The sequence below is a fragment of the Cyprinodon tularosa genome, unplaced genomic scaffold (genome assembly GCF_016077235.1).
Source record: "Cyprinodon tularosa strain WSP-4 unplaced genomic scaffold, ASM1607723v1 ctg39, whole genome shotgun sequence".
Taxonomy (NCBI): domain Eukaryota; kingdom Metazoa; phylum Chordata; class Actinopteri; order Cyprinodontiformes; family Cyprinodontidae; genus Cyprinodon; species Cyprinodon tularosa.
The window spans coordinates 1,200,902-1,222,196 of NW_024039107.1; the positions used below are offsets into that span (position 1 = coordinate 1,200,902).

The 21,295-nt window shown below is 43.0% G+C and overlaps 1 protein-coding gene across 5 annotated transcripts in view; it reads right to left on the reverse strand.

The window, feature by feature from the left end:
* Window positions 1-21,295, reverse strand: part of zeb2b (zinc finger E-box binding homeobox 2b) — an 85,792-nt gene that overhangs the window by 17,575 nt on the left and 46,922 nt on the right. For 3 of the 5 annotated variants that reach the window (XM_038297508.1, XM_038297510.1, XM_038297507.1), the window contains exon 3: window positions 4,201-4,455. In XM_038297508.1, the coding sequence (XP_038153436.1) occupies window positions 4,201-4,455 (255 nt within the window). The remainder of the gene's footprint in view (window positions 1-4,200; window positions 4,456-21,295) is intronic. The other 2 variants (XM_038297511.1, XM_038297509.1) reach the window with 1 other exon arrangement.

Below are 21,295 nucleotides of genomic sequence, written 5' to 3' on the forward strand. Positions count from 1 at the left end.
TATGTTTTCTTTTTTTTCCTAGGAGGCCACACCGAGCAGGCCTAATCAGGGTAATGGCACCAGGCCCGTGCAGAGAGACTGATATGGTCCTGGCACAGGTGAGGCAGCTGTAAATAAACAGTGGATTGAGAGAGGCTCATAAACAAACCCACTCCTGACAAATTCTTCCTCCACACGAGGACACCGAGCGGACAATCAGCCTAAGAAGTCGGCGGTCCCTCCTTCCCGCCCCGTCGGTGCAAATCAAATCAAGGTGCTTCCGAGAACATGTGCCGCTCATGAAGGGCGACTTTCACATCCATACTAATGTCTCCCTTTCTGGAGATCGCAGGAACCTGACTGGGATAATACAGGAAGAGGTCGTGGGTGTGCATGTTGATAATAATGTCATCCTGCTTACATTATTGCACACAAAGGCCAGAAGCAGCAGGAATTTTTATTTTCAGATGAAAACAATGGGGCTCCATAGTTTGCGGGATGCTTTCCGGGGCCTGCAATTCCAGGGTTTGCTTGGAATTAGAGACGTTGCTTCAGCTATGGGATGATAAATATATAATGACAGACTTCTCTGATGGTTAGGGTAACATCTTCCTATCTTCCCCCCCCCCCCCCCTTCCTGTACATGTATGGGAAGCTAAATACATAAATAAAGGAAGTCAAAATAGATTAAAATATCCCCACAGGTATCAGATGTCTGGATGGATGGAAACCTCCCAACAGGGGCAAAAACTCCCTCACATTTCCGCGTCCTCGTAGGCACCGTGTTTGCTTTGGGTAATCAAATTTGCCTGCATGCTTTGGGCCTGACGTGGAGGGATGACCGGCGGGATTAACTGGCCCTTCACTCTCCCTCTGTTTACCTTGGAAAATTTGGGGTTATCTGCGGTTTGTCTGAGCGCGGCCGCTTCCAGCAGGAGGTAGGCGAACACCGCGCTCACCTCTCAGGCTGTGGCCTCTGGCACACACATTCACAAGCACAGATCTGTGGGCTGGATTCAGTCTCTCTGTGGTGGAATCACCAAAAAACGAAAAAAATAGGCAAAACGAAGCCCAACTTTCCACGTCTATATTGGATATACGCGCTTGTTTGTGTTCTTGGGGAGCATTCTGGAGGTAAGCGAAGCCTGTTTTGTCAGCAGTAAATCACAGGCGACTTCAGACACCTCCTTGAAGACTGATGTCGGGGTCTGAAGGGCTACCTCCGAGGGGCCCGACTGTAATTTCACCTATTTTCATAGCCGCACTGATGGTGTTTATTTTCAAAACATTCCTATTTTTACGGCCGGTCGCTGCAGTCGCAGGGTCTTTTTAAGTCCACCCCCCTGACTTTTTGTGCATATTAACCTTTTAGGTATCCTGGATCTGTCAGGTTTGAGTAAAGGCTCTTTGAACTGCAGGTTATGTTATGTTTTTATAAGCAAATAACAGGGTATCTACCTCTTGGCGTCTAAAACAGTACGCCCATTGTATGGCCTTGTACGGAGGTATCCATAACACTTCAACTTTACATATTTTGTACAATTTCATGGGATAAACAACAGAGTATCATAAATACAATGAAAAGCATACATGGTTTCCAATTTAAACATGTAGCTGAAATGTTTTTGGAGTATGTTTTCTACCAGTAAACCAAGAAAAGCTTCCCCACAGCATAATACTGCCACCACAATGTTTCACTGTGGCTGTGGTGCGTACAGCTTGACAGTGTGTATCAACAGAGACTCCTTTTACTTTCTGTTGGTTTATTACATAGAAAACACGAACGTTTGTCACTGTAACAGGAGAAAAATGTAAAAAAGGTTTTTGAGGTTTAGACCAACACTGCCAAAAACATCTAGAAATAAGTAAAAAATGTCTTAAATGAAGTGTATTTACCCTTAATTTGAGCGGGGAAATAAGATGATCTGCCAATGGAATGAGTATATTTTACTCCTAAAATAAGATAATTAGATAATATACACTTGAAATAAGACAGAGCAATTGTTTTTTTCTTATTTTAAGTGTAAATTGAATTGTTCCATTGGCAAAGTGTCTCTCTTACCTCCTGAATTCAAGAAAAAATGCACTTAATTTGAGCAAAAATTACTTATTTAGACTTCCATTTTTTGCAGTTGCATCTTTTTTGTGGGGAAACAGAATCAGTCAAATAGGCAGAAATCTCCCTGACCTTCTGGAGGAGATCAGGTGATTTATTTGAGAACGTCTGTCAGTGATAATGATGTCATGCTTTCTAGCACATTGCGTCCAGCCTCACTGTGGGATTAAGGAATGTCAAGGACAACTCCGGGCCAAGATTGTACCCTGGAATCCGAGGGAGATCCCTGACGAACTTTACTTTCTGTTCTTTAGCGCCTATTTTCTCCAGAATCTTGATCTATAAGTTACATGGTAGCTACACCTGAGAGTAGAGATCCCCCCCAAGAGATCCAGAAATGTCCCAATCTTCCAGATTCTGCTTCCTCTATCTAAACCTGTGTAGCAACTCCTGATAGGGGAGTGACAGCAGAATGGTGAAGGAAGGAGGGAGGCTGCCGACTTATCTCAGACCCGAGCTATGTGCTGAGGTATCACTGTAGACACCAAGGCACCGTAGAGGAAGAAAAAAAAAAGAAGAAGAAAAAAAGTCAGTCTGGGAAACACAGCAGCCGCAAGATTGGGAAAGAGACTCCCGAACGTTCTAATGAACTTGACTTGCTCTCCGAAATATGTCAGCCAGTTTATCACACAAGAAGCAGATTATCTGGAAATTGCAACATAGTTGAATTACAGACATTATGGCACCGCAGGTCTTTATCAAATAAACAATTACCGTATGCAATGACAGCTTGTTTATCCTTTATCTTGATTTATTTACCAAACCGTCTCCTCTTTCTTCCACCCCTTAAGGAGCAAAACGTGAAGCGTTATTTAGAAGTTTTTCTCGTTCGATTTGTCCCTAATAAATGCTCCGTTCTGTCCCCCCCCCCCCCCCCCCCCCGCCCAAACCTTCCGTATTAAAATTTAAGGCTGCAGAATGTTCCCCCGGTTTTCTCGCCACCGTGCACAGCCAGTTCATTAGCAGAAATGAATAGCGAGGCCCGGCTCATTTAGATGGGCTGTCTTACATGACTTCTCGCCATACTCTGTTCCTGTCACATGCTTCCAAGAATCATTGACTCTTATTATACATGTAAATGGCTATCATAAAAATAAAAATTTCATTTAAGATTGTTAATGACCTTTTTTTGCAGCAGTCTGCCTTCCTTTAATGATTATACCCTGCCCCCTAATTAAAAGTATTTATCTTTCAAGCATTCGTGACTGGCACCCCCTGAAATGGGAGCTGCTCAACAAAAGACCATCGCTCAGTCAGGTTTGGGGAGGTATCACCTGACAACCTTTAATGTCTTGGATCTCCTGCAGAATCCGGAGACTTTGATTCCTCCCTGCATTGTCCCCCCGCTCCTACATATCTGTAAATATTTTCCATTGCTTGGCTCAGGGTAGGGTCTTTTCTCTAAGCGCAAACCAAATGGTTCAACGCTGCTTGTGGAGAAACTGTTTATCACGTCTGTCTAACGAGAAGGAGGGGGGGGGGGGGGGGGGGGGGGCGTCGCAGTCAGACCTGGCTTTGATCGCTGTTTGCAAAACGCTCCATGCCGTTTGCCTGAGTCTACACCAGCACCAGATGGGTGGGGCTTAGATAAGTTCCACAAGTGGCAGGATGTGCACACAAAGCCTGCGAGGTTCAGCTTAAGGGGTCGTTTTTTAGGGATTGGGAGCTCACCTGAACCTCAAACATCTGGTGAAACCAAGGAAGGTGAAAAACAAGATTTGGTTTTGTGGAAAATCTTTGTCGGTTTGACCAAAATCCAACTGCAGTGTGTTAGACACCCTTTGTCTACCTGAAAGAAGGATTCTATAAAGGGTTTTTATTGTACCAAATGTGGTATAAACTACATAATGGGACGATGAACTAAATGAAAATGGAGTATGTCAATGGGTTGAGGCCAATGGTGCTGTATGGCCATTGCGTTACATTGGAATCCAACAATCTCCATTCTTTATGGAGGCTTTTGAAATTGGTTTTCAACACAAAAAAAATGTCATATATGACATTATGAGAGGTGCAACCTGTGTAGACACTACCTTCAGGTAAGAGTTATTGAATGTGACCATTAGGGTTAAGAGTTGTGGTTGGGAGAGGTTTCCGACACTTACCAGTACCGTCGACCGAGGCACTCAGGATGTCATTGTCAGGCCAGATGTGCTCCACACCGCTGTCCCGCATCTCGTCGTCCTCTTCGTCCTTGGTCAGCAGGCCGTGGCTCTCGGCGTGGGGCGACGCCTCTGGGTTTGTGAGGCTGGCTGGGCTGCTCGTGCCGTTGATCAGGGGGTCCTCCTCGGACACAGGCAGCTTGTCATCCTCCTCCGTCTCTGAGCCCGTCTCCACCAAGTTCTCATAGTTGAGAGCTGCAAACCGGAAAAAGAGAAGGTGGACAGAGGAACGCCAGTCAGTGGTGGAAACTTATTGGGGATTTCAGCTTTGGGTGGGGTGGTGGGGGTGGTTTACAACCCAATTACAGCATCTGCGAGTGGAATCTGTGGCCGAACCGCAGCGGTGGGCAGACAGCTGTCCAGGAGATGCGGGTCAAAATAGCCTCTAATTTTCAGTCCTGGTCACATGCCTCAGATGCCGCTGAGCTGCACCTTTCAGAACGGCTCAGCTCTGAAACATACCAGCCGGGCCTTAGATGCTCCACATTGCAGAAACTGTACCACAACAGGCTTAACTTATAGTCATTTAGATTATTTCAAACAGCCTTCCTCACTGTTACTGTAATTTTAAATGCTTTTTGATCATAAACACACTCCACACACACGGCTGCTCCCATGGCACACCGGTCCCTGACACACACGCCTGGTTTCCTCAAAATAGACAGCCTGTAAATAAGGGCTGTGAACTCAATCAATGGTGGCTCTCATGCAAATTTGTCACCACTAACGGCTGTTCATCTGCAAATACGCGCCTCGGCGTAAATCACTGCTGAAAACGGACGTTGGAGGGTTTATTTGAGTGGCACAGATGGAGAACAAGGCGAGCCAGGAGCACATGGAATCACATTGGGACACACCTCACTGGCAACCCAAGGTGAGGAACCTAAACATTTAAGATTGCTGCTTCTAAATTCTGCTAAGATGAAACAATAGCTTTAATAAGTCAGAATAAGTGTGCAGGGTGGTTAATCTTCATGCAAAAGTAGGAGCGACTGATGCCTCTTGAGTGTCTCCGAAGTAAGAGCGATAACCAAACAAAGTCCACCCATGACATTTCTGAAAACATCATACATATGAAAAGATAAGCCTCCCCACAGCTCCTCCTAACACGTCTCCCTGCGACTGACCGGTCTGCACTTGCCTCCAGCGAACAACTGCACAACAGGTGCAAATTAAAATGAAAACGGGGCTTTCAGACGGGGGAGCGGAGGGGGAGGAGGAGGAGCGGGAGGGTGGGAGAGAGGTGACCTGCCTCGAATACCAATCGGCGGAGGAAACAAAACCTTTTCAAGAGGTGTGATCACAAGGGTTTAGGCAAGTTCAGACTCAGTAATGCTCCTTACGGATGACAAAAAGGCAACGAAGGCTGGAGATGCTAGGACTTTCTGGGTGGTCCGCAACCTCCGAAGAACTCTGTACCTGCTTCAATATGTCATCAAAAGTTTTCTGAAGTTGTTTAAATTTTATATCCGTCCAATATGTCTAACAGTTCTTAACCATGTCCCATAAGCTCGGAACACCCTCCCCTCCCAGCTTACAGAGGAAAGAGGGGGGTCGCCGCTAGAACAAAAGGCCGAGAGGCTTGGGAAGCTATCAACCCATCCCTGTGAACCTGATCCCTGGATGCAGATTCAATGACGACCAGGCAGGGGCCGGCTGAATGAAATTATCTAAGGCTGGACAGGTTTTAAAGGGCCCATTCTTCCCCAATAAAAGGAGTGAGGGAGCTTCTTTTTGTTTCCGCACACATCCAGCCACAGCAAAGAGCACCGTTCCTGACTTCCCACATAGGGAATGAGGGGATCGCTGCCCTCGCTGATCTAACTTCAAACCAACTTCTCGGGACTTGCAGTTATTTCCGTCCCAAGTTAAAAAAATTTTGTTGCTGCTTCCGAACGTTAACGGGGGTGGCGCTGAACTGTCTGAAACGCAATCATCTCCGAACGTCAGCTGTCAACGCGCACCTCCGAGAAGGCAAAATGACAGCGGGGCGCTCGTCAAGTCGAATGTGTAGTCTTAACACGGAGAAAGCCGCCCATTGTTGAGGTGCCATGGCTGACAGGAGCCGCTCCCTCTGCAAGCGCCGATTATCTATTGGTATTGTGTCACGCAACAAAGTAATTCTAACCTACTAATATTTCGCAGGCAGCTTTTAAATCTCTGCAGAACATCGGTCTTAATCAGCCTTTTGTGCCTTTTGGGAGAGAAGAAGACAAAAAGGAGATAATGTTTACTCCTCAGTCCTTGTCTTACCTTGAGTGTCATCCTTGACAAAGGCAAATTATGGATGACGCTCTTTTTTCTTTTGCTACCTGTTTCTTCTCTTCGACTTCAACATTGCAGATAATTAAAATGACACATGTTTTTAGAGTTTTTGACGCAACCTGGTATTATTCTGTCAGCTGGCTGAGAGAAGGAGCATATCTAGGGCTAATATTGCGTATCGATTAGGGCGGTTGGAAGGGAATTTAAGTGAAGCAACTTACTCCATCTGCAAAGGCGACAGTTCATAAGTGACAATGCTACTGGGGGAATCAATCTCACAAACCTCGGCGCTAAAATGACTGTGTCTGCGAAGGGTTTGACAGCAAAAAGACACACTTACAGCAGTGGAGTTATAATCAACTCTTGCCAAATGCTTGGGAGCATTCAAAGAAGTCATAAACAAAGACCAATGCTGGCGTTTCTCCCCTTTTTATCTGAAATAGCAACATCTTGCAAAGTTTGGGTTGCAAAACTAATGATAAAAAAGAAAGTTTAGAGAACTCTGACTGATGCAAAGACATAACTGAGGCGTGGACTTAAACTGGAGCATAATTTCTTTGTCTTTCGGACAAGTAGGGTTAGATTAGCTGCTGTGTTTGGGATCATAGACGTTCTGAAGATCCAGTTTGGACCAGGATTCAGGTGTTGGACAGATGGCTTTAGGTTTTAGTGAAGAACCGGCTCCTTGACTATAAGTTCGTTAGCTCATATGGCTGCAAAACAAGCCCATATCATCAATCTTCCACCTCCATGCTAGACAGGATGGTTTTCTTAAGAAATGGCACTGTGCCCTGTGGCCAAGTTTTTCTACTTTGGTCTGATCTGGACAAAAGACTTCATGGCCCATTAAGATGTAAAGAGGTTTCCTCCAGCACACCCCATCCAAACAAGCCCTACTTTTTCTCCAACTGTCAAACAAAGAACTTCAACAATTAACCTGCCAGCTGCGGCCGCTGGTGTCCAAGATGGAGCACTTAAGGTGTATGGAGGTCCAGAAGTTTCTGACAGAGCTCCAAAGACTGCAAAGTTTAGAAACACTTGAAGTGTCAAGAAACAACTTTATCAGGTAATGGTGTTTCGAGGTACTAGAGTTAAGCCGAGAATTCCCTTGTCCAGCTTTTTTTGTCCAACATTAAGCATCAAATACTGAATTATAAGGGCATTTTTGCAAAAATGTTCACACCACCTGATTGAAATAGTTTTTAAACAACTATTTGATCAATTGCTGCTACTTTCTTGTTGAATCTTACGGTAGCAGCACGGTTGGATGTGTTAGAAGAGGCAAGACCTGGAATAAAAAGGCTCTGCAACAAATTTCAGCTTAAAACACCTCAGCTCAGTTGTGTTTTACCTGCAGGCTGCTCAGGAAAATCCTTTCACCAAACTAACAGGTATAATCACATTTATTTAACAATCCCCAAGAAGCTAAAGCGGAGCCCACAGGAGGCTGCGTTAAAAGGCCTTCCTGCTCGAGTGTCAGAGCCAGAGAGAGAAACAGAGCTCTGTGGAGGTGATCGCTGCAGGGAGAATGACTAACACCCACGTTGGAGCTCCAGCGCTCACCCCGGCTGACTTTTTCCCCTCTTTTTTTAAAGTCAAGTGTCGAGGCTTAGCTCCAGGTGACACGCTCGGCCTCCTACGCCGATAATGAGCCGGGACATTCTCCCTATTGGACGATAACTGCTCGCGCTCGCTCCCTGTCTCATGAATGTGAGCCAAGCGGATCACCTGGATGGCTGCGAGGGAGAGACGGGCATGCAGGAGAGCTCCGACAGAGTGTGTGTGTGTGGGAGGGCATTAAGGTGGAAGCGGGGTCGCTGCCTCATGGCTACGGCCGGCGGTAGCCGATTCTCTTGATGACCTTTTGTCTGCCATTGTTCACGTCTGCAACAGTTTAAGCACTTCCTCGGGTAAGTCTGATAGAAACCTCGCACCAACCCAGGGCGGATTTTCTCCACAGTTTGCTCATTTCTACACTTTCAGACAACCTTCATCCAATTTCTCTTTTTTTTCCAAACAACCGTTTCTAAACTGGACAAACCAGGAAGAATAAAGCATTTCCTCCGTAAAACAAAAAAAGCCGCCCGATGACGTGAGCCGAGCCCGGACAAAAGAAAAGCAGACATGTTTGGATATTTTGTGCTATCTTGTCTCAGTATAATGGCGTGATCGAGCACAAGGGGCAAATCGGGGCCAAGTCGGTGAAAGGACGGTGGCAGAGGGCAAACAAAAGCTCTGAAAAGAGACAGCGAGAGTGAGGGGTGAGGGAGAGGAGGGGGGCGACGTGAGGGAGACGATGAATGGTGAAAACTCAGTGAAGTGTAAACCTAACCTGGGTGTGTGTGTCTCTGCAGAGACGGGGGAGTGAAGTGAGTAAGTGTTTGTTTGACAGATAGAAGTTTCTTTACAATTTAGGTGTTTAAGAGATGAGTTTAACCTTTATTACGGCAGGAACAAGTGAGAGATTTCACTTTCCTTCAGGACATACCCTCCATGCTGCCGCCACCGTGTTACAGTCTCACACTTTTTTTTTTTTTTTTTAATCCTGCAGCTTCTAAAAAAAACCCTAAATTTAGAAACTTAATGCTTTTTAAAGCTTCCTGGAAACATTAAATGCACAAAATACATTTTATTGAATTCTTGAATCAATCTCTTCATGTAGAAACTCACAGCTTTGACACACAAAAGCAGTTAAAAACAAACCTGAAATATAAAAGTTTAGGGAAACCTGATTTTTAAATTATTAATTCAAACAGTTAACTGTCTATATTCTTTGTATGTTTTAAATATATTTAATTATGTTTTATTCCTCCGTTTCAGTTCATCCAACTGTTTATTAAATTTAGCAATTATTTCTGATTATATCTTTATTTCTTTCATTTTTTTTTTGGTAAAATATGTTTTGTTTTCTCTTATATTGCACATTATTTGTTTGTTTTTGATCACAAGAGAAAAATAAATCTCAGATTTTTTTTATATTTAATGTTGAAATCTCCCTGAACAGTTAAAGCAGTTTGAAATATAAGATAATAAAGTCTGTATTTGCTCCATCTTTTTTTTTTACATTAATATTATACCTTTTTTTATTTTAGAAGTGTGTGTGTCATAGCAGGATTAAATAATCTGAATAAATGATTCTAAACAGATTACATCCCTCAGATTAAAAGAAAGGATCACATATCTTCCATTTTTTGGATGATTTATTAAAAATGGAGGAAGCTTGCGTCCAGTTTATGCTGGGTTGTGTCCATAAGGACTCGTTCATAGCAGCAATGACTCTAATTCAATTAATGTGCCATTTATTTGCAGAGGAGGCCCAGGCAACAGGCTGGGGAGGGGAGGGGGAAGCTCAGAGGTCCCACCTTTGCTGGGTCCTGCATGGATTCACCATCTGTGCCACCACCTCCTCCTCCTCCTCCTCCCAGTTCACACATGTTTCTCCCTCCAACAAATGTTCCAAGTAGACCCTCCTCCCACCTCCCCTGTCACAAAAGCCAAAGAAGAAGAATAAAAAAGACACACAAAAGCTTCCCCTGGCTGCCCTGAGGACTCCCAGGCCAGGAGGAGAGGAGAGTGGGAGGAAGGAAAACAGGGCAGGGAAAGCTCTGAGAAGGGAGCTTATATCTTTTATCCCGACTCAGGTGAGGCTTCCGGATGTTTCACACGTCAACCGACGGGAAGAAGGGGTAGAAAAAAAAAAAAAAAAAACACGGTTAAAATTAGAAAATTTAATTTATTTGATAATTTCCCAGAATAATTAGAGTTAATATGGGTTAATTAATATGCAAATCTCTCAGCAGATGTTCAGCAGCGAGGCTGAGGAAAATACAGCCCCCTTCTACTTTCTCCTGCCTGGTTTTTGGCTGTCAGTTATTGGGCCGTAATTACTGTAACTAACCAAACACACACACACACCAACATATATCGAAAAGGGGGGGGGAGAAAAAATTAAAAAGAAACGTTTGCTGGATGAACCGCTTCCAGTTTTGGAGTCGTCGCCAGGAGAAGTGGGGGCTCCTTCTCCTGCACATAAAAGGGAGACCATCACTAATTTCCCCTTCTTTATAAAAAGCCCCCTTTATTTCTGCTACGAATGAAGCCGAATGAGAGCAGCAAGTGCTCTAAAGTACGTGAAATCTGCGGGACTTTGTTTCTGAATGTGCATGTAAACGCAGATTGTAGGGGAAGAAGAGGCACCTGCAGGTTAATGGTGTAGAAACACCGCTAATAAAACAGATGTGAGCAATCGATTTCAAGTCAGGACGAGTGTTTATGTGCTGAATATGAAAGGATTAAAAGGCAGGATTTTCAAAATAAAACGCCGCATGACTGCATTTAGTGCCATAATTAAAGTCTTAAATGACTGATCAGGGAAATCATTAGACTTTGGGTATTTTAACTTAGCGGGTAATATACAGTGAGCTATCTTTAGCAATAAAAAATTAGTGTTTGCACACTACAACACAGTATTATCACCCTACGGTTAGCATTAGCATGTTCATTATCGTCTATTTTAGCCAATTTAATGAACACATCCTTAACTGTATCACATTTTATATGATAGTATTTCCTTTCACAAATTAATTTTAGTGTTTGAACTTTACTATTACTGCGTTTAAATCCCCTTTTACCATTAGCATTAGCATGCTAACGATACTTTCAAAGAGAAATACTATAAGGACAAATTATTATTATTACTTATATATAAAAGTGTGTAGCATGAATTATCTAGTAAATGTAAAAGTATTTACATTTTATTAGCATGCTAAAATCCCTTTATTTTTAAACAAAAATTGCTGTTTGAACATGCTAACAGTATGAATAGCGCTTTGCAGTTATGGTTTAAAATGTTAGGATTTATTTTGCGACACAAAAATTATAAATTTTTTTTGACGACACTTGAATTTACAAACAAACTATTAAAATTAAAGGTAAAATTTAATTATAATTAAATTAAAAAGTGAAAGCAGAGTGTTAAAGCTTTAAACATCCCATTAGCATGCTAAAATGGTTTGTGTCTGAATGTTAAAGAAGGTAAGAAAAGGAAAATAAAAGATTTTTCATTATTATTTGTTTCGGATGAATGTGAAATTGATTAAAATGTAAGGTTTTCAGAATAAAACATTACATGAAGGGTCAGATGTCACTGTTTGGGGTCAAATTTTAGTTTTTTTATGGAATATTTTCAAGATGTCTGATTTTGTTAACTGAATTCTTTGTTAAAGAAGAGGAAAAAATAAAAAATCCAGTCCTATGTATGGATGATCCAGCCTTTTCCTGTGGTCAGCTCTCTCCCCAATAATAAGGAACAGAGTGCGTTTGTGTGTTATCTAAATCGCTTCTCTTCATCTCCTCCTACTCTGTCTCAGAGGGACACGGTGGCTCAATGCCATGGCATCCACGCCCTGCACCGACGGCAGCAACATGATAACATGGCATGTGGAGGATTTTTATTAATAGGAGCACACACTCAGGTGGTGGAATCTGCTGACTTACAGTCAGGTTTAGAGGTGGGGTATTATCAGCTGGGACTATTATAGAAACCCCACTTTGTGTGTGTGAGTGTGGCGGCCCTGTGAGAGCACGCCGCGGCCCTGCGAGCCCTCGAAGCCACCGTGATAACACATCTGCTTTGGGTTCATCTGTTTATGAATCACTCCTATCTGCCATGGAGGTGCTACACCGATTCTCTGTGAGTGGGAGTGGACGTCTGTCTCTTTCTGTGATGTGTTGGACTTAACTGTGTGTTTACAAGGGAGGAGAGTAGATAAAAAGGAAGGTGGTGCTGGGGAAGGTCTGCTTTGATCACAGTTAAAGATGGCAGTTAATAACAACAAAACTGCAATAAAATCAGCATGTAGCTCGGATTTTCTAACTGCAGAAGCATAAAGGGAAGGCTGGTACATCTGCAGAAGTACAGCAACGATGCTTTTTTATTTACTTTACACTGTAGTACCTCAAAATATAATATTAGACTCTTAGCTCTATCTATTTTCCAAACATCTTTAAATGAAATTAGAACCTCATATCTTAGGAACTGCAGGGTTTCTTTACAATAACACATATTCAAATAAAAGTATTTTGCTTTTATCCCCTGCAGGTAAAAACAAGTTTATACCAAATCAGTTTTGTTTAAATTAACAGTACATGTTTGACACATATGCTACATTTTATTAAAAAAATCAATGATTTATCCATTAGATTACACAGCTGAAGCGTAAGGAAATATTTGCTGCAACAGAATTGAAATATCTTTAAAAAAAAAAAAATATTAAACTAAAGAAATTCAGGCTAAAGTTGCAGTAAGAATAAAAAAATTACATTAATGGACAAAAGATTTTCCTTATCACACAAAAATTGGCAGAATTACTCAAAAAAATGCTACTAGAATAATAAAATTGCTGCTAATTTTCTAAAAATTAGGTACTGCTTCCATGTTAAAGTTTATATGAAAATCATAGTCAAGGTGCTAAAATTTAATGTTCGTTTAATGAAATCATGCAAAAAAATTACCTTTGGAACATTGTAATTATATTTGAATAATCAAACAAAAGGGAGCATTAAAATAACCATTAGCCTAGTATGCTAAAATGATCACAGGTTTAATCTGCTGTTTGGAAACTATAAGTATAAGTGATGCAAAACAATGAATACTACCTTTAAAATTACTATTAGCATTCCAAAAATGTACTTATTACAACTGAACAAGTATCAAAGAGCTAACATTTTAGTTAGCATGCTAAGATAATCTCTGCCATGTTAAATCTTCCTGTTAAAAGGGAGCTTTTCCTCTCCACTGTCGCTACAAGCATGCTTAATGTCAGGGATTGCAATCAACTTAGATAGAAAACTTTGAATCAATTTGACTGGATTATCTGGTGAACTGTAAAGTGCCTTGAGATGACATGCTTTCCAAGCTAAGGTTTTGGCACACATGGGTCTGATGGAGAGTACCTTACTTTAGCATTTAAAGTGATTTATTTAAATAACAGAAAGCAAAAGCTCCGATCAAATAGTCATTTTTAAACTTAATCTTAAGGCTCAAAAGCTTAAAAGTTATGTTTCTGTCCTTTTTTGAGGGCTTATTGTTTGAGAAACCAGACTAATTAAAATAAATGGTAAAATAATGTTATTATCTGATATAGATAAGATAAGAAGGAAAAAACTTTGACCATTCAATAAGAGTTACTGGATATTCAATCAGCCACAATGCCAGGAGTTATGATGCAGCCAAGGATTACAGAACCAGAAGCAAACTTTCAAACCAGGTGATGAAACACCTTAGCTTGCAGGGATAAGAAAAAATTCTCTCCCTTCCAGCAAAGAGAAGCAAAATCCAGCAATTTTTCATCTCTGACGGCCCCCTTGTGCCTCGATTTAATAAAAAAGGAATCTATAAAAATAAATTACTCGCACTAAGTATATGCAAATTCAAATGTAAGCAATCATTGCTAAATTAATTTTGCCAGAACTGATTAAAAGCTTTAATAAATCTATATACAGTATTCCCCCAATCTGATATTGTAAATTTATTACGCTGCCTGTAAGATTAATTAAAAAAGCGACGGTAACATATTGCACTGCCAGCCCAGATTACTGTACTTTTTTTTGCTAATAACGGCTAAGCAGAACCTGAGCTGTAATTACGGGCTAACAGAAGCTTTTGATGCCCATTTTCTTCACAGGGAGGGGAGAGAATAAGATATAATGCATCTATTTGGGAAATGAAAAAAAAGCACATCAGTGTTTGCTGAAGAATATCCAGCAAAATACACTATGAACAACAATGATAGCTGATGGAAAAATAAAAAACACATCACAGAGGTTACAGGCAGTCATCCCAGGCTCTTTCACCTTTTTTTCTGTGTACTAAGAGGCACAAATTGTTGAGTGGGACGCCAGATAGCTGAGAAAACAACCAGTTTGATCTGGCCAAGGTTGTTTTGCATTCTTGTCCGCAGTGATGGGGCCATGGCCACGTTTATCTCAGCAAAACAGCACCTGAGAGCTAAAACAACCGCTTCCCGACGCCAGATAGCCTTAAAAACTCCTCAACAGCAGCTCCAGTCGCCGCGTGAGTGATTCCTGACATGACTTCTCTGTTATTAAAAATTTTCTTAAATAAAGCTAAAAATGACAACAAAAAGCAGGCAGAGGGAGCGAGACCTTGTGCTGTTATAAAACTCTGCCGGTCACCAGCTGTTTAAAGGTCGATCTGTTCCCTTTAAGGAGGGGGAATGAACCCAGGACCTCAGATGGACTAAAGAGATCAGACAGGATGAACAGGAAGGGTGGGGGGTCCAGGTGAGGGGCCACAGGAGGGTGATGAGAAGAGCTGAATCCTTCTTCTGTGGCCTGAGCCAATCTGGGGGCCCGGGGCCTCATTCACATGTTAATGAGATTGTAAAATCACATCTGTTACCCCTGCAGACACACACACACACACACACAGCAGATCTTTGTCACCTGAATGGCATCCCCACCAGGTATCAAACAGGCATCAGGAAATTGGGAATTGTGTGTGTGTGTGTAGCTCATCAACAGCAGGGAACCGACTAACCGGCGTTCTCCGTCTGTAAATCACACACACACAAAGACACACACTCTGGAGATGAAGAGGGAGAGCCCTCTGGAGAGAGGCAACTCTCCCTGACACTGTTACCAACTTCCCAATTAGCCACCAGCCAACCGAAAGGAGGGGGTTCAGGTTGTAAGACAGGGGCCAAAGCTTATTGTCACAGTAACACCCCAAGTGCCTAAAACCATCTCCTGGAAAGTCCTTTGTTTCCCTCATGGAGGAAGAGATTTAAAAAGTACCAAGAACCCCCCCTGAACATGTACTACAGCTGATTCTAATGACGCATCGGGTGGCATTACTAAACCACAAATTCAGTGGTCAGAGGTGCTCCGAAAGTTAATTGCCGTTTGGAGTTGCAATCAAAATTAGCACAAAATAGGAGAATTTTGAGCATAACTTTTAAAACAGCAGGTAAAAGACAATGCAATGCAACGTTTAATGACGTCATGCACTTAGGTTATGTTTTGATGGGAAGTAGAGGTAGCAAGATAGTGAAGTTTTAAAAAATGTGTCGCAATTGTCTCTAAGCACAACTCACTCCAGGTGTGCCTGATCTCAGTAACCAGGCTCAGAGACACCTGGATTAGTCAGTTCACCTAGTAATGAAAGACAGGAAACAGGAGGTAGTGGAGTGGTGCATAGAGCCTGTTGTTCAAGCTATACTCATCATGTCAGGTAGTATAAAGGGTAGATTAGACTTCTGCAACCGCACACATCAAATGCCGCTTGGGTCTGGTCGCGAACCAGTTTTGCTGGTATGCTTCTGCACCGTGAGTCGGAATTTCTTGGGACGCACGGCAGTTTCCTGCCAAAGGGTAAGGGGAAGCCTATTGGAGAACTTGCGAGAACTCCAGCGGACGGTCACGAGAACTTCGTTTCGGCAGAGACCTTGGCATCTTTTTATATTTAGTCGGTGGAATCGTACAAGTGGTTTTACTTCGGAACCTCCTTGATTACCTTTTTGCGTAGTTGTCCATTGCAGTTCCTAGGTTTTTAAAAATGGCACGCCACGGCACCGTCGACCAAACAGACAGCCTGGAAAGGCATACCAAGAACCAATCACAGCTGCTTTTTGTCTGCGCACTTCCTCTTGAGGTCTGCGCAGGTTTGCGACCGTCCGACACATAGTCTGGATTCTTTTGAGACAAATAGACAGATTTGACGGTTGCAGAGGCTATGTGTCAGAAGCATAAATTGGCCTTTAGCATTGATACATGCCATCCTGATAGCAAATGCAACTAATGATTGAAACACCTGATCCATCTGTTGGGGTAAATATTCACTATGTCAGAATTTACTAGACAAAATGTGTATAAAAACGATGGAAACACATCTAGTATTTCTTATATTTAGCCATAGAGGTTGTTAGGAAGACGCATTTTTTCTTGTACAACCTCTTTTAACCCAAGGATACAAGTAGTCGATTGTTGTTTGGTTAACAGGGAGTTATTAGTAAGAAAAAGGACAGATCACTTCTCTGCTTGTTGATTGGCAAGAGAATGAATTAGATGCTAGTGTTTTATGAGCTCCTAGTAAAGGACCTAGAAGTAAGAAAAGGTTGTTTTTATCTAAATCTAGAAGCTGAATTGTCTTGTTTACAACTTTTTATTTACAATGTGTGAATGTGTGCCTGTCAGACCGAGCCAGCGGCAAGGTACGTCAGGTGTAAGACAGCAGCGAGATGACACAACTTAACCTCTCTCTCGATCTCTGTAAACGGCAGGACCAGGCAGCGCCGCAGTCGGAGGCCCCAGAGCCGATGACTTATACATTACGTGGGAGGGAGTAAACGGGAGCGGAGCGAGGCGTTTTGACTCTCCCGTTTCAGTTCCTGTGGTTTTTGTTTTTATACTTCGTATCTTTTACGTTATACCTGCCTATCTTGTCTAGCTGCAGGTGGGTGAACACTACACTTTTAATTACACGGAGGGAGTTTAGAGTCAGAGCAGGAGTGGAGGTGGGGGGCGAGGCTACCTGGGGCTTTTTCATATCCTCTACACCTTAATAGGCATGCTAAGACCTTCACTTTAAAGTCTAACAGGGCAACACCAGTGGTTCAAATTCTAGTTTAGCCTTTAACATCATAATTGACAACACTTTTAATACTTAAAATGACCTCGTAACACTATGCTTTCCATAAATGCTGTGTTGGAATCACAACACACTGAACAGCAAGATCATTGGTAATGATCTCCATGGAGAAAGCAATTATTCAGACAGCCAGAGGGAGTCCCGCTTAAAGGAACAGTGTAAAGAAACAAACTTGTAAAGAAGCAGTGGGTCAATGAGATCAAATGATTTAGCAAGAATTGCCTTACAATGGCCTAGTCAAAGTCCACAACTAAATCTGAAAACCCTCAAAAGACATTCAGCTGTTATATAAGCTGGTTCTACACAATGTGGTTGATTGGAAAGTGAAAACAACGGCAGAATTTTCAGTTTTATAAAACAAAAAGGAAATTCAGAAGATAGATCGATAGATGGAAGGCTTACATAATTGAGAAACTCGACATGAATGTAAGGGCTTCGAGTAGCTTGAACACACACACCGATCTGCACACTCCACTGTAAGTAAAAAGGAAATTTTGATCTAAGGCTTTCCAACTACCTACCCTTGGGTTCTGCCTCCCTATGTTTCTGTCAATCCTCTCCCCTGCTTTTTTTTGATCAGTTGCTTGAAAGAGTCGAGCATGTGTGAGTGCTCAGGTACCTGGGGTATGCAGAGGTGCTAATTAGCTCAGCAGGATAATTGATGTGTAGATTACACCGTTGAACAAATGCTCTGACTTGTTTGTTCTTCACACTTCTTCTAGGAAGGAGGAGGAAAAAAAGAAGGAAAACAACAACCCCCGCCGCCCGTTTACGTCGGCCCTAATGAACAATTTACCTGGCTTGTAAAGGAGGTGGTTAGGCCTGCCAAGGCAGACGGAAAACGAAGAGGGGGTCGCACCAGAGTTCACATCCCACAGGTGGAACCGCGGCTCCTGCCTCTGCACCCTGGTGTAACTATGACTGGTTGTGAAAATTGAGTATGTGGATATATCCTCTCTGCCAAACCCTTAAGGAGAGGATGCTGAGCAATTCCAAAAGGGAAACAATTTTCAAAATGAAAGAGCATGCCATTAAGAGTGCCAGTAGGCTTTCATTGTTCTGACCCCCCCTTCCTATAATGATATTTCCTCCATCTTTTGTCTTTGGGATGCTATTATTAGCAGAGTACGCACGCGAATAACCTCCCCCCTCCCACAGGCGTCCGTTCAATAGGGTTTGAATTTGCTCATTAACGGCTAAGAATCCACAAACACGTTCGCCGGAGCTTTTGCTACTGCTAATAAACTAATCATGCCCTCTCGTCTAATTGGGAAATAGAATGAGAGCTTCGCCTGAGGATTTTTTTTTTTTTTGTGGAGGCACTGGGTTTCCATTGCGCTGGCAGAGAAGTGGAGCCCATTAGCAGGACAGATGTAGAGGCAAAAGGTGAACGGCTGAGATGTCGGCGCTTCGCCACACTGCTGGACCGCCCGTAATCTGTCACCCGCGCTAGTTTACAAGTTAAACACATTATTGTGTTTATTGAGTCTCATTTCTAGGATGCATAGCCTCGGCTGCTTCTTTTTTTTCCCCCTTCTTCTTCTTCCCTCTCTCTCGTGGAGGGCTTACAAACCTGCCAGGGCACTGTCACTGCATGAAAGCCATTAGCATTTTTCTTGCAGTCCTGATTAGTCAGGCTGGCAGGGCAGAGACAGAGCAGGAAAACAGAGAGATAGGGCAGCAGAAGCCAAGATGTTTGTTTCCTGAAACAGTGCCTCCCTAAAATATACATACCCATGGAACCTTTCACATTTTTTCATGTCACAACCTCACAATTTTATGTACTTCATTAGAATTTGATGGCACACCAGCTAAAAACATGTGGAAACATTCAGTGGTATTTCCATTCGGCATGTAGGACAAAAGTCTCATCTTCTTCCAGATGTTTGCTGAGTTCTTTACACAGCTTTTATCCTGCAAAGGGAACATCTTATGGATTTATTCAAACAAGTAGGGGCCAGATTTATGCAGGGTATCAACAGTTTCTTCATACTGAACAGCGGACCACTTAACTCCTCCAAAGCTACACGAATCATAATCATAGAGAGGTGTCAAATACATCATTGTGAAAACTATTTGACAAGCAAGGCTGCAAATGTGGCTTACTGGGAGAAGGACATGAAGGTCATCTGTCAGGTTTGCCACAGGACATGTATTGGACATAAACATGTTGGAAAAATTGAAATCTTGGGTTTAAAAAAAGGAATCCACACAGTAAAGCGGGGGCAGCATCATGGTAGGGGATTGCTTCTCTTCAGCAGGGACATAAGGAAAGACAGGGTCTGTGGGATTGAATTAAACGCAAAGTGATGGCTGAAGGCAAAAGTTTGCATTAGATTTCAAGTGTTGGACTAACACTTTCTATGTGCAATAAAACAAAAATAAAGTTCTTGATAACAATGTCTCTCAGTGTGAACAAGTTGAAGCCCAGACCTCTTTCCATTTAGAAGCCATGTGGAACAACATGAACCCTCAGCAGCTCTTGGTTCTGTAATTTCCCCAGAAGTACTATCATTTGTATTTCTCTTGTAAAGAAAAGACAGCCATGAGAAATGCACTCAATACAACACAGATAAGAAGGAAATGGGTTTCTGTTTTAAATCAACCCTGAGACAGATTGACATATCATCAAAAAACCTGCAGAGCCATGTTTGGGAGTCTTGCTGACTAACTGGCGTTTTCTGTCGCCAACCTGATAGCTCCGCTCCAACATCCCTCATCCCAGACCGGTGAGGCAGCCAGCCAGCCAGTCGTTCCACAAGCCCACTAAGCAGGCAGGCACTTTCTTTTTCTGTGTTTTTTTTTGTTTTTTTTTGTTTTTCCTCCCTGCCTTTTTCCTGTCGCCATCTCGGTATTTAATCTAACACCGGCAGGCGGCAAGAAGGGTTTACTTTTCCCCCCTCAAAGACAGCTTTGCGAGTCAGAGAAGGCAAAAGTGGGAGGAAGAGAGCCCGAGCGTAGAGGCGGGGAGGGACAGGGGAGTCTAGGCAAAGGCACAGGAAACCTGGGCCAAGCGTCACTTTTAACAAAAGCCTTTCATCTTCTCTGCGCTTTCCCCCCCAAGACAGTGCGCTTCCAGCAGTGGGATTCTTTTAAGTACATACCTGATAAGGAAACTTTTTTTTCCTTCTCTTTTGAGAGCGCATGAAGGAAAAGTACCCCCCTCCCACACACATATGCACCCACCCTGGCGCGGTTAAAACCCTCTGATCGCTTTGAACGCCAGATACTGTCCCTTTTATCCCCGGCAAACGGGCTTCCTATGGCTATTAACTTATTCAAAACAGGTAATTACGGCTGGCAAACAGAGGCGCCGCGGATCAGAGCGAGGCACTTAGGCCCACTCCACCTTTTGGAATCAGACCTTAGCTGGGGCAGAGGTGGTGAAGGATCCATTTGCGGATAACTGCACCTAATCCATTTTAGTCAGGAGTTGCCGTGGCAGAGCTGGAGAGAGACCCATGGGATGTATCTGATGGAGAGGTCATAAATCATGAGAAAGAAGTTGAAAAAGTCGAGCTCCCACAGACTGAGAGGTAGCAGAAGACGAGGAAAACAACCAAGGCTATCATCACCTTAGTTAAAATATCAGCGGCTCAGGCCGGCTAGGGCGGCACCAACGAACAATGCCCTCTTCCTTGTGGTTGGAGGAAAGAGGGACTCAAGCAGAACCTCGGGTGGGTGGATGTTATTGCAGGACAATTCCCTGAAGTGTAGTTAACATAGCATGAGCCAGTTGGTGGGCATTTTTATCCAAAGATCTCTCGCTGCATACATTTCTAGCTTGGCTGAACTCAGCAGGAGCTGGACCAACCTGACAGGAGTGCTAGAGGGGGAACTGAACCTCTAACCTTGGTGGAGCTGATCCCTAATGCAAGAACTTCAAAGCAATAGTTCACAGTGAGGTAAAGGGATTAAAAACGCAATCTTTCATTGCCAAAATGTCACAGCAGAGACGACTAGGTGCGAGTAAAAAGGACGGAGACGACAGAAAACCCAATCTACGGATCTTCTCATCTGCACAGGACGTAAATGGAGCCCCAGGGGAGCACTCGCTCTCTCCTTCCTCGCCTTTTCTCTTTCCCTGCGCTGTTTGTTGTTTCA